The following is a 14498-nucleotide window of genomic DNA, read 5'->3' on the forward strand; positions in this document are numbered from 1 at the left end:
ACCTCCATCTCCTGGGTTCAAGTGATTCTCCTGCCTCAGCCTCCTGAGTAGGTGGGATTACAGGCACCCACCACTACGCCTGGCTAATTTTTGTATTTTTAGTAGAGATGGGGGTTTCACCATGTTGGCCAGGCTGGTCTTGAACTCCCAATCTCAGGTGATCTGCCCACCTTGGCCTCCCAAGTGCTGGGATTATAGGCGTGAGTGCCCAGCTGGCAATTGAGAAATCTTAACCTCGGATTCCTACCTGTGAACTTCCTCTTCATCAGCAACTGAGTCCACACTGGAACATATTCAAAGGAGTACTAGTAAGATTCACCCATCAAATATGTGGTGTATTACAAGATCAGTGACACCCTATAGCTTTTGTTCCCATGGGCAACTTTGCTGTAAGACACGTAGTTAAGGATCAAAAATACCTAAGAAAGAATCTGACGTGTATTTTCAAATGCAGTGAGTTAGGCAGAATGCAAAGCAGAGTAGCAAGAGTTAATGTTTTTACCTACTGCTTACTTTTGCCTTTTACATGTGTATTTAATATGTTCAATGTAGCAAGAATTGCTGATATTATTACTGTGAGGTGACATATGTAAAAAATAACCCTAGGAACAGGTAGTATACATCAAGACCAACACAAATGCATTGATAAAGATGGAAAACACAAGAGAAAAACATTAAATAGTCTTATTACAAGGAAAAAGGACAAGGGTTAAATGATTCAAAATCTAAACAAAAATTAATATACAGATATACTGTCCTCCATTCAGTGCATGAAAGAATTATCTGGTTCTAAAAATCAAGTATCCTTATATTCTGGGTTTCTTGGATACAATTTTCTCCTCAAAATAATTTTCAACTATTCCAGGAAAATTTTAAATCTAAAATAACTCTTTTTAATCTGGGCTCCAAGAAGAAAAAAGAAATAAATACTTACAATGAATTGACTGCTCTGCCTTAAAAAAAAAAAAAACGAATTTTACTTTTAGGTTACAAATAATGGGGATCATGATGCAATTCATATTTTAGTATTACCCCCAAAATAAGGGCAGATAAAATCAGATTCATCCTTCTTTGTGATAAGAAATAATACCTTCTCAGAAGGCAAAGAAAAGAACTTCAAGATCAGTAATAATGGAGAAGAGTTAACAAAATGTTTGAAAATTCTAGCATTATAAGATTAAACTTAATAATCAAAGGACTGTCAGTTTTTATACGATTGTCATAAAAAATGAAAGTCAAAATTCTTCTTGGTAAAGTAAGGTGTCTGCACAAACTGTCACCTTCATTCAGGTTACCTTCGCTTGAGGTAAAGACCTTTTCATCTGAATTTGCATGAAAGGTTTCTGCAGGTTGACAGCATGAGGCTCTTCTCCGGTGTGCACTCCTAGGCATCTGAATGCTGTGTGTGATTAACTGAGGCTCATTTTATTATAGTTTAAATCTGCAACATACATTCAATTCAGCTTTTTTTTTTTTCTCAACAGTTCTGCCTAGTATCCCTGTTAGGCACAGGCAAAATCTTTATTTTTACAAGGACTAAATCATTATGAATTTGAGAGAAATAAGTCATAAGGAACCAGCAAATACAGTCATGTGTTACTTAATGACAAGTATACATTCTGAGAAATGCACTGTCAGGCAGTATTTTCCTTGTCCGAACATCACAGAGTGTACTTACACAAACCCAGATGGTATAGGCTCCTACACACCTAGGCTATATAATATAACTAGTGCTCCCAGACTACAAACCTGTACAGCATGTTACTGTACTCAATACTGAAGGCAACTGTAATACAATGGTATTTGTGTTTCTAAGCATAGAAAAGATACAGTAAAAATATGGTATTATCATCTTATAGGACCACTGTTGTATATGCATTCTGTGGTTGATTGAAATGTCATTATGAGCTACATGACTATATACTGCCAAATTTTCACTTTAGAGACTATAAGCCAAAAGGAAAGAGAAAGTCTCTTACCTCCGATTAAACAATGCTTTTCAGTCGCTGGAGTTTGGATTCATAGTTGGTATTTATCAACGGTTGCTTGTATCACAATTTTAACATAAAGGATCAGTTATCTTTCAGAGTCTAAAATTAAAGTCTTCATATCATTCTATTGTGATTTTGGTGTATGTATGTATTATTAAGCACAAAACCCCAAAAGATTTGGAAAGTGCCATAGAGCAAGGTGCTTTCATAAGGGAAGTAGATTTTTTTTTTTATTAAAATATTTACTCATTCTTTTTTGAACAGGCAGTTACACAACGTAGTTTTAGCCTGCTGAAGTCAGTGGCTAGATAAAGCAAAGTTACTATCAATGATTTGCTTCTGAATAAAAGCCTTATATCCCAGGAACAGAGCAGGCGCTCCCTGGCCAGTGAGAACCAATACCAGTCAATTCTGCTGGTAGCAAGCAAGATACCTGGATAGAAAAGTAGCACTCCAGAGGCCTCAGGAGTGCTAACAACTCTCTTCTCCCTTGTGCTCAAAGTCTCATTCAATGTATTTACTTCTAGTGTCTACATGAATATGCTCACAAAAAGTCTGAATAAAAACCAGATACCATTTAACATTAGTATGTTATTAAAATTTTACCTCTAGTATTCCTGGTGAGAAGTGACAAATTCAAGCAAATGGTTTTGTTATCACTTTGGGGCTTCATCATGTTAAAGAGAAAAGATGTTGCTAAAAATACGACAACCCCTGTCACTTTATTGCTATGGTCTAAGTGATTTGGGCTATTTAGTGATTTCTGTATCATCTAAGACAAACAAATCAAGAACTCCGTTTAAAGCAGTTATTGCAGAAATACACTGTGTGAGGCCCCAGTTAAGCTTTTACTGATTTGAAGTGTTTTCTCAAATAAAATTAAAAAAATACTTTTCACTGAAGGTAACTGAGAAATTGTTTGATTCAACATAAAGACAAAGACACATTTTCTTCTATTTTTTGAGACAGTACACTTTGTGATTCACAGGATAACTTGCATCAGACGCAATTTAATGAAAGCTCTCAAATAAGCGATTTTATTCCTATCCATGATTGCAGACATTTACAAAACCATAACATCTGAGTTCACCTTAAAAAATAACTTATATAAAGCAGTGATATACACAGCACAAAATAGTTCAGGGAGGGAGCAGGAGCAACTTGTAATAATTAAAATGTAAACGTGAAAAAAAGGATGGAATAAAAGTCCCTACTTATTTCTACTTAAGATGTCATGTGATAATATTTTACAATGTCCTGTGGGTCAATGTATGTATGTGTATATGTCTGTATAACATACACATATACAGTACATTCTCTTTCCCACACATATACATACACACATAACTATTTGCAGTTCAGTTTAGGGCAATTCTAATATGCCACTCCGTACAGTTGTTTGAATCACGTTTGGACCCGCTTTCTTCACAAAAGAGGGGAGAGAGCAGGAAATAAAAAGGTTGGTTTGGTGTGACTGAGATTCCTTTGTTTAACTGTACACTGTGATGAATAATTTTCTTCCGTAGTAGTTCTGTGAAGGGCTGACTCACTGTGGTTTTCATGAGGAGACTTGGTAATGGATCACACGCTCATTGTCATGCTAGGGGAGTACTAGAAAGAAAGAAGAATCCATATTTTAACAACAATTCTTTTAGAGATCACTAAGGTTCTTCTTGGTACAACAGAAATGAAGAATTCTAATTTCTTATCATCTTTTATGTGCAAGCTTTTCATCTCATACAACATAAAATAAGAAACTATAAAAAAAGTAAACTGATACAGACTTAACCTAATAATGAAATTTTAAATATTTCCCCTGTAAAGCATCAAGTCCTATTCTCTCCCTGAACCCAGAAGGCTGATCATTACCCAGTCCCTCTGCCTCCTCCCTCCAGACAGATTTATGTTTTGCAGGCACTTGTAAAAACCTTGGGTAAATTTAGTCCAAGGCTGGATCATAACTAAGTATGAGGACTAGTCTTTGCTACCTACTAGGTTGTAAACTGAGGAGGCTACCTAACCTGTCTTGACTTCAGTTTCCCTATCTGTAAAGGGGCTTGGGGAAGATGAGATATAAAATCCCTAAACCAAGTATTTACTGAATACATAGAAAGTGCTCAGCAAGTGTTAGGTTAATATTGTAGGGAAACAAAACAAAAACAACTGCAAGCTGGCCCTGGGAAGCTCTCATTAAAGCACTGAAAATACTTAAGAAACTAATTTATACTGCAGCATTTAAGCATCTTGCCCATAATCTGTGACTGTAATCTTTTTTGTCTGAAACAGGGTCTCACTCTGTCACTCAGGCTGGAGTGCAGTGATCTCAGCTCACTGCAACCTTGACTTCCCTGGGCTCAGGTGATCCCCCCACCTCAGCCTCCCTAGTAGCTGGGAGTACAGGCACAAGCCACCACACGTGGCTAATTTTTGTATTTTTTGTAGAGATGGGGTTTCACCACGTTGCCCAGGCTGGTCTCAAACTCCTGGGCTCGAGCATTCTGCTCGCCTTGGCCTCCCCAAAGTGCTGAAATTACAGGCGTGAGCCCCTGTGCTCGTGACTTTAACTGTAATCCAGTCATTTTTGCACGTGAGTAGGAACATCATTGTTACATGCTGACTTGTCAGTTGGATGAGGCTGACAAATGATAAAAGGTGAGGGTTTCAGAGGTTTGGGAAAAAATGGTTTCAAAAATGATTTAGAGAGAAATAAAGAGCAATTATTTTGCTAATTGTGCCACTGTACCCTCATATTCTTGGGGAATAGACTGTGACAGAACAGTTCTACAGTAGCACCATGCAAGAGAACTTTCTTCAACGACGTATCTGTTCTGTGGTCTGTGCCGTTCAACTCGGAGGTCACTAGCCATATGTGCCTACTGAGCACATGCCATGTGATTAGTGCAGTCAAGACACTAAATGTTTAATGTTATTTACTTTTAATTTATTTAAGTTTGAGCATCCACATGTGGCTAGTGGTTACATTTTGAACAACACAGCTCTAGACTATCTGAGCTGTGGGGAGAGGCATCTAATCCCACATGTGGGATTGAAGACTCTTTGGATGAAGACATTTTCTAAATTAAAATATAAATGTGGACCCTGAAATGTGAAATGTTTTAAATGTTTTATTGGAAACTCATGAGGACCAGGGTAAAAGGCAATTCCTTTCAACATGCTAATAACAATTGTGCCTCCTGGAAAAAGGCAGATAAAGGCAAAGGGACTGGTCCCAGGCTCCAGGAACCTAACCAGAAGCTGTGATAATCCTGGGTAGGGGAGCACAAATTTTTCAGAAAGTTGGCAGAAAGAGAATAAAATGAAGTGAATTCTAGACAAGCTGAGACCGGCTGCAGAAATCAGAAAGGACATATAGGTGTATACTGATGTAAGGACGGATTATAGTGTGGAAGCAGGACTCCCCAGGGAAAAGCACAGAGGGGCAATGGCTCAGCACATGTGTGGGCCAGATGTCATTAGGGCTCAAACCAAAAGCATGCACTGTTCCTGAGGAAAGGTGGGTGATTAGGCCTGGAAAAGGGTCACTGGACTATAGGAAGAGGATTGTTTAATCCTTTAAACATGCATTACATCAAGGAAAATCTATTAATACTTGTTAATCACTTCACAGCCTACAGTGTTTCAGTACAGGAAAGTGAAATTACATACTTGAACTGATCCTGTAGGTAGGATTATAGTGAGTATATGGTGATTAAAAGGGCAAACTTTTAGACAGATCATAGGAGAACAAAAAAAAGAGGGAGGCTGCCAGAAACAAGAAAAGAGATTCAGTTTAGACAATCTTTCCCCTTGATCATAGCAGCAGAAAAGCAAAGCAAAGCAAACCCCCCAGTTACAGACAAATGCTGATGACATGGAACTGATCCCTGACCCTGTGTCAGAGGGGAACTTACTACCATTTCATCACATCACATTTCATCCTACCATTTCATCATCACAAACATCATACCATTTAATATGTTTACTCAATTGATCCCATGCACATAATGTGATTCCACGTCTCACATTATAAACAATGACAGCACGCTTCAACTATCTAGAGCCTGTGGCTAAACAGAACTATATTTTGGTATTTAAAAGTTTAGAGGCAAGAATAAATAAAAAGAAAATAAGTGGATAGCAAGGTTTTATTAAAGTAGAAAAAATCAGATAATATGGCAAAATGGGCACAGATCAATTTAATCTATGCTTTCCGCAGCTACTGTTACTTACAATAAATACTGGTGATTCCATCAGCACTGTCTAATATAACTTTCTGTGATGATGATGTTCTAATTCTGTGCTGTTTAGTGCAACAGCCATTGGCCACACGTTGCTACTGAGTCCATGAAATGTAGCTAGTACAACTCAGGAACTGAAATTTTTGTTGTATGTAATTTTAGTTAATTTAATAGGGTAGATAATAAAGATAATCATTCTTTTAAAACAAAGATTTTTTTGAGTATACTGTGTCAATAATATAAAACAGTAAAAGATACTAAGCATTTCAGAAAGGACCTCAAAGGAAATGCTTTTTAAAAAAGTTTCTGGGGCCAGGCGCGGTGGCTCATTCCTGTAATCCCAGCACTTTGGGAGGCCAAGGCAGATGGATCATGAGGTCAGGAGATTGAGACCATCCTGGCTAACCCGGTGAAACCCCATCTCTACTAAAAATACAAAAAATTAGCCGGGCATGGTGGTGGGTGCCTATAGTCCCAGCTACTCGAGAGGCACGAACCCGGAGGTAGAGGTTGCAGTGAGCCAAGATGGCGCCACTGCACTCCAGCCTGGGCGACAGAGCAAGACTCTGTCTCAAAAAAAAACACAAAAAATTATTCCAGTTAATTCATATGTCAGGTAATGTTAGGAAATAGCGTTGAAAATATAGAATCGCCTTCATTCTACTATACATTGTTAAGAGTGTGTATATATGTAAAGCTATACATATGCATATACTCTATTATCAAGCATTTTTATTTGTTGTTATCATCTCAACACTGGCAACTGTTAACATTTTTTATCTGTGATATTTCAAATGTTTTAAGTCAATCTTACAGAAAAATGTTACTTTGTTACTGATTTGTTGGGAAGTTAAAAAGCAAGGTTGCCCCACAGAGGAAACTGAGTGAAAAAATAGAGAAAATGAGGGCCCAATTCAGTCAAAATGGAAGCATCAGCTCCACGCAATACAACTCAGAAAAAGGAGTAACCGGCCAGGCATGGTGGCTCACGCCTGTAATCCCAGCACTTTGGGAGGCTGAGGTGGGTGGATCACCAGGTCAGGAGTTCGAGACAAGCCTGACCAACATGGTGAAACCCCGTCTCTACCAAAAATACAAAAATTAGCCAGGCGTGGTGGCACACACTTGTAATCCCAGCTACTCAGGAGGCTGCGTTGGGAGAACTGCTTGAACCTGGGAGGTGGAGGTTGCAGTGAGCCGAGATTGTACCATTGCACTCCAGCCTGGGCGAGAGAGTGAGACTCCGGTCTCAAAAAGAAAGGAAAAATGAGCAATCATCTAATAAAGTCTAATTTTTGAGTAGTACAAATAACTATAAGATGGTATGCTAAACGTATTTGGTACAGTAAAATAGTTTGTATTTATGCCTGGGTGTCTACATATGCAAAGTGTTATTTACACTCCTAAGGCTGTAAACTGCTCATCTTCGGCCGCCATTACTGAAACTACTTCAAAAAATGAAATAAGGGGAAATAACAAAGTTTCTAGGAAAACTCATAGAATGGGCAAGTAAAAAGGAATTTTGCTATAGATTACTATTCTTCAAAGTAGTAGAAAAGTGGCTTACAATTTTCCAGAAGTAAAGGAAGAGTAGGTGTTAAATGGAGTATAATATTTAGAGACATAAAATATTCATGGTGTACTGTACTGAGACCACACTTCAATGTTTCTATTGTACTGCTGCATCAATATGTGATGACATATTGTAATGTTTATGCCAAAATGCTATGATATCAGGTTGCCCTGTTTCAAAACTATTCTGTGAGTCTGGCTCTCCATAACCAGATGGTAAAATGGCTCTTACAAAGCAGTCAACAGCATTACAGTTTGATTTAGTTAAAAATGTAACCCTTGAAGATATTATTTTAAATGTACATCAACTTATTTTATCTTTTAATGTGAAATGAGATAGCATGCCTTGCTGTGAACTTGTGATTTTTTCCTTATTATGCCAAGTTCATGTACCATAAAATCCAGAGATTTCCATGAAGTCTTTGAACAATGTGTATAAATTTCTGTTTATACATGTCAAGAACACTTTAATTCTTACTATATTTCTGTTTAAGCATCTGTATACTTTATTTTCTTAATGAGAGAGAAATAAAGAACAGTTCCTCTACCCTGAGCTAAACAAAAGTGAAATAAATTTAGTATTTATATGATTACGTACAAAAATTGGGGCTGATGTGACTTCTTTACAATAGCAGAAAATGGCAAAGGGAGGGTAAGGGAACAAGAGATAATCTACCATCTTGTTTGTAATTCCTATTTGATGCCATTATTTTAACATCATGTTTACTCAATTGATTATATTTCAGTGCCATGGGAAAATACTTCGTTAAATTAATTCAGGAAATAAGACCAGCTACTTTCTTCACTTGAGAAGCATGAAAAACTATTTTTTTGAACTAAGGTTTTTTGTAGTCTGTACTTTCCAAAACAAACATTTTACAGTTTGAACACTAGGGGGCATCTTTGTTTCTTGAAATAAAGGGTCTTGGTTGTGATTTAAAAGAAAAAAAAACTAAGCAGTGAAATATTTTTTGATTCGCATTTTGTTTGTCAAGCATGTTGGCGCCGCAAGGTTTATGACTTTGGGCTGGGCATTTTTGTTTCTATATTAATTGAATGAAGCAGCATGTGTGAGTGTGAAGAGAGTAGGATAGTATCTAGTACATAAAGAGTACTCAATAAATATTTGCTCCCTTCTCAGGCCTCCTTCTGTGATTTAACTTCAAGATAAAACCCGACAGATCCTTAAAAGGCAGACTGCTCAAAAATATGTGCTTTCAGACTTATGTGTATTAAACACTAGAACTTGCATGTTCATTTATTGAAAAATGTTTTCTTTCTGAATTCATTAAGGGTTCTGCTTTTCCTTGATTATAGCAAAGCTAACTTATTGGGGATAACAAGATTATTTACTTCTTCAAAGCCTTACATTTGTCAGCACCAAATCTCTTTTGCCTTTCTTCCTCTCTCCTCTTATTGCTTGACTTTATAAAAAGGTCTAAACAAAAATGTATGGTAGTATGACAGAGAAAGCCACAGATAACAATGATATCATTCATAACAAGTCCCTTCTTCTCAGGAGACAGAAGAACGGAGAAGCCAGTGTGGACCTGCTTCCAAGGCTGGACTACCTTCCAGCGTGGTGGTGCAGTTTCTCAGTCCACCATCAAATTATTTTTCCTTTTACAACGTTTCTGGTGGGGACTGGAGACAAGGAGGGAAGAGAAAGCAGGGAACTTCTGTTTGCCGCTAACTCTGCTGGCAGTCTAGCATTGAACCCACTTAGGTTCAGGGGCAGGGAGGGTGGGCCAGAAGTTATGGGTGGAAGAAGCCCTGTTCCAGCTGTTCTCGTTTCTAAATACACATAGTCACAAGAATCTGTTGTCTGCCATGTGCATAGTTCATTAGGGATTGAAGGGAGAAGCTGGTGCTTATTTTGTGTAAGGAAGTTCTCCACATCCTGTCATATCTGATTCTTTGCCTCAGTGAGTTTTCTGATGCCAGTTCTGAATTGGCACCCCTCTTTCAACTGTTAAACAAGACAGCAGTCACTAATGACAAATTTGGGAAGGAAGGAGAGGGGAGAGTTCCTCTTTTCACTGCCCATAAGTGAAAGTCATGTGGAATCTTTTTTAAAAAGTTTTTTTCCAACTACAAATTAATCATTTCCTCTGACTTTTAAAACACCTGGCTTATATGTACATTACAGCACTCATTAATCTGACATGTGTTAGTTAAATAAACATCTGTTTTTCCTATTGGGTTGCATTCTTTGAAAGTAGGTGTTATATTTATTTCAGAATACCTTGGTCTTAACCTGATGCTTTGCATATAATAGGCTCAATAAATGTTAAACTGAATTGAATTATCAAATACCTCACTGAATTATGCCATTTTATTGCTGGTAAAATTACTTGAAAAGGAAATCAATGGCTTTAATTAGATAAAAGTGAACATAGGAAAATTAATTTGTCCATAGTTTTGAAGCAAACCACTCAAAGAACCAGGATCTAAAAAATAATTCCCATAATCTTAAGCATTATGACTTAAATTATGCAGCTTCTCATGTTTTTCCTTATCACTGACAGACTAAATTTTTTTTACTGTAAATTGTTACACATAAAAAAATTATTTGTCCTCACTAATCATATATAGCCTGCAAGTAAAACAAACTACAGATCAGCATAATTTTAACAGAGATGAAGTCTAAAAACAGGGGAAGCCTTGTCCCCAGCAAAGGTCCTACGTGGATATCAGAACTAAAAGAATCCACAGAGCACTCCATCTTGTGTTCTGTTTTGGGAATGGAACAGTTACTCTGTATAAAGCAGCCACTCTGTATAAATGTAGACGTGCTATTAGCCAGTGTTTTAAATTCTGATGGTATAACCTCTGGTAAATGCTGAGTTAGGCAAAATGAGGGTAGTCTCTCTTCTGATTCTGACTGCAGTTTGGTAGGTCCTCCCCCATAAATTTTAAGGATGGCATGAATCCTATGAAGATGAAATTCATTTGGGTTTCAAAATCTTTTATGCTACATTCCAATTCAGTGGTTCTTAGCAGAGAATGTACACCAGCTTCAGTAACAAAGCTTTTCCACATTCAAGTATGCCCAGCCCCACTCCTGGAAATTCTGATTCACTAAGTCTAGGGAGAGTTCTGGGAAACTGTATTTTAAAAAATTCCTCTGGGGTTTCTAATGTGAAATATTAATGTAAAAAAATCATTACATTATGTAGAACTCCTTGAGAAAAGGCACCATTTTGTCTTTTTGGTCTCTGCAATACCTAGCGTATTGCCTTGGCATGTGGTAAGTGCTCAGTAATTGCTTGTTAAATGAATGAATTTTATTGCTTCTCTTTTTGGTTCTGTCTACTTCTATGGAGAAATGGAATGAACTTTTGTGTAACAGTACAATCACACGCAAGCAGTGACTTGGGTATTTAGCTCAGGTTAACAGACCGCCAATTTGGCCCTCAGTCCAGTGAGGTCTACTATATAAAGTAAGAACAGACTTTTTAGACTTTGAGGACAGCGCTGAAACAGACCTAGTTTTGCAGCAACCTGAGACACTTTAGTAGCATGAAAACTTATAAAAAGTATCAAATAGGCAACCTGTTTCCAGTTTGTTCCTTTACAGTGGAGGTTCTCAATGAGAAAATTGTTATTATGGTTTTTCTAACTATGTACACAAAATAGAAGTAAAAAAGTTTGTTTTAAAAATTATTTTCAAAGATATTCCACTTAAAGGTTCTCCTGACTTCTAAAAGATAAACCTGTTGAACTCTAGATAAACAGCAGTAAAAGTGGCTTTATGCATTTATTCTAGCAGAAGAGCTTCAGAAATAAAATCTGGGTATAATATAGTCAAGGGAATACTTACACTCTCACTCTGAAAAGGATTTAAGAAATTTCCCCCCATTTCGCCATCATCCCTTGGAGTGCCCGGTTGATTACTCAGGCTCATATTATTGGGAGAATTCTGTAAACAAGATTTAGAAAACAAGGCATTGTTGAAGATTTTAATTTCCCTCTTGCATTGTACTGTTTCGAATATTGAATCTATAGCAGCATCCCTAAGGACAAATCATACTTATAATTTTAATCTTAGACTTCTACCACGTATTCTATTTCATTCTTTGCACTTTGACAAGTACTAATGCCTTCCCAAATGAAAATCTAAAAAACAAACAAAAAAACCCCAATAACCTACCACAACTATTTTCTTAGGTTCAGAATCAATATTTATTCAATTTCCCACCCTCAGCTTATACAGTTCCTAAAACTCTGGAGAGTTTAAAACATTCCCAGCAGGGGCATGATGAAGAGATCCTACCCACTGATAAGACAAGATGGAACAATAACTCCCTTAGTCATTTCACTAACCAAACTTTGAAAGGTCACTGTTTTAATAAACATTTCCTTTTAATTCTACATGCAGTATACAGATAACACTATTTCAACCATTTTTACATGAACTTTAAGGAAAAGAGAAAGATAGCTAACAACTGTAGTTAAGAACAAGAGACACCTTAGGACTTGAAAATTTATTATGTACTTTTAGAGGAAAAGGGGGCTCAAAACAAAACTGCTTTAGAACATTTTCCTATCATTAGTTTAAGAGTAGATTTACTTTGGAACTTTCCTTGAAGATAAAATGACTGCTATTAGCAATCTAATCAAACACCAAGTTAGCAGTGCATTGCTTCATATTCTATTTAAATTTGCTAGTCTCACTACTACTGCACAATTTTAGCCATGGCAGGATACCTGATACTCCACATCAACAGGAAATATAGAATAACATTGGACTATAAACCATGTTTACACAGTAGTATAACTGTAATTCTTTCAAGGTCCAATTTATTAACTTGTAAAAAAAAAGCTTCAGAGTTAAACATTTTTATTTATTATTTCAGATGGAAGAAAGAGTTCAGATACTTTTCCTAAGCTATTCCTATTTATATTGTTTCAGAATTAGTTTTTAGATTTTTTGTTTTAAAGAAATTTGCTCAGAGAATTTTGTCTTAACCACAATAATTTGCATCATAAAAATTAACATTTCATGAATGAGCTATTCCCAGAAGAAAATGGTTAAAATGTAAAGCAGAGACAGGTAGATGAGCTGGTAGAAATGCACTGTGTCTTGTCTTGCTGTGTACCCCGTAGGGAGGATCTGAGAACAAGGATCCTCTGAAGTCCATTGGAGCTCTCTATGTCAAGAAACCCCAAGGACTTGGGAAACATACTTTAATAGCATAAAGAGGATTCTGGTTTTTTTGATAAATTTTTCTCTGAAAACGTTAGTTACCCAAGTATATAGAAAAGCAACTATACGTTGAAATGAATCTAAATATCTTGATTTCCTGGGAAAAAAATTAAGTAAAATTTAACTAACTGCATTATTTTAGAATTCATTAATTATTAAAGTTACTAGTTAAATAAACTGTACCTTGAAAATAGGAATGATAATGCTTACTCAGCTCAAAAGGAAACTGAATTTATAAAAAATATTATAAGATTTACTCATAATTTATAAATTCTTTTGGATTTCTGTCATTTTATATATAATGGGGAAACTGGTAATACTACAATAAAATACAATCTAATATATATATACATACATATAAGAAAACTCAAGGATGCAGTCGGAAGCCGCATATTTTACACAGTCAAACAAAAGAGTGAAATGAACCCTCTTATGCTTGTGTAACATTCATACCCCCTGTGGTATACAAGGTGCCACGAGAGAAGCAGCATACCTCAGACTCAGTTAGGGTGCTTTAAATCTTTGCTGCACATTTGCCATGTATCATTTCTTGATTTATAATTCTGAAAGTTTGGCTAACTTCAAACCTGATTCCTAACTCAAAGTGTTTATTTTTAAATATTTAGAATTTGAAAGTAACGTTGCATTGCTAATATTTAAATACATACAAAATACTTCCAATGTTATTATTTCTGTTTTACATGCAACCTCTTCATAGCATGGTGGCTCAGCATTATACTCTTTTGTGTGTGTGTGTGTGTGTGTGTGTGTGTGTGTGGTGGGGATGGGTATTTAAGGACACTGAGAGGAACATTAAAAGGATACATTCAACATACAAAACTGAGATAAAATCAGATCTCTGAAACCTATTCCTATTCAGCCTACTGGACCATATTTGAAAAGCTTGAAGTGATAGGACAATCGGGTTTTTTGGTTTTTTGTTTTTAACTAGAGTAATCTTTGCAAAATTGGAAAACAACAGAAGCTCCTCAGTGGGAAGTCTTAAGAAAACTGTGCTGTCCGTAATCACTGAGTGACATGATGATACGGGCTAAAGGGCACATTCAATATTGGCATCTGAGGGACAGCTAAGATAGTGGTACCAAAAACCATCCCAGAACAGGTTAGGAGGGTGGGTGGCAATGAATTGTGTGTATGCTTCATTTAACTGTAGCTGTATTTGTGTAATATGTCCAGTAGGTTTCATCAACAAGGCAAGAATATGATGTACAAAAAGGACTTAGGTTGGTCAAAAAGTCACTCTACTTGCTTCAGCACAAAAGAGTAACAAGATTACTTTTAGATACATTAGGCTCATCGGTTACAGGTATTTCAATGAATGTGTACTTTATTCCCTACTTTAAGAGTTTTGCTTGAAAAAATATGGTTAGGATTATACTGATTCCAACTTCAAGAAATTTTATTACATTCTCACTAATCATTTCTTCAAGCTGGAAATTCTTTCTCTTAAGCTATGATGTCATACAT

At 36.4% G+C, this 14498-nt stretch overlaps 1 protein-coding gene across 1 annotated transcript in view; it reads right to left on the minus strand.

Moving 5' to 3' along the window:
* Nucleotides 1-422: 422 nt before the first annotated feature.
* The window catches only part of SSBP2 (single stranded DNA binding protein 2), a 338402-nt gene continuing 324326 nt past the window's right edge, over nucleotides 423-14498 (minus strand). Inside the window, exons 15-16 of the mRNA XM_017870897.1 lie at nucleotides 11625-11723; nucleotides 423-3602 (exon numbers count right to left, since the gene is read on the minus strand). Coding sequence (XP_017726386.1) covers nucleotides 3573-3602; nucleotides 11625-11723 — 129 coding nt within the window. The 3' untranslated portion in view covers nucleotides 423-3572. The remainder of the gene's footprint in view (nucleotides 3603-11624; nucleotides 11724-14498) is intronic.

This window comes from Rhinopithecus bieti, unplaced genomic scaffold (assembly GCF_001698545.2).
Source record: "Rhinopithecus bieti isolate Rb0 unplaced genomic scaffold, ASM169854v2 scaffold_5216, whole genome shotgun sequence".
In the NCBI taxonomy this organism is placed as follows: Eukaryota; Metazoa; Chordata; class Mammalia; order Primates; family Cercopithecidae; genus Rhinopithecus; species Rhinopithecus bieti.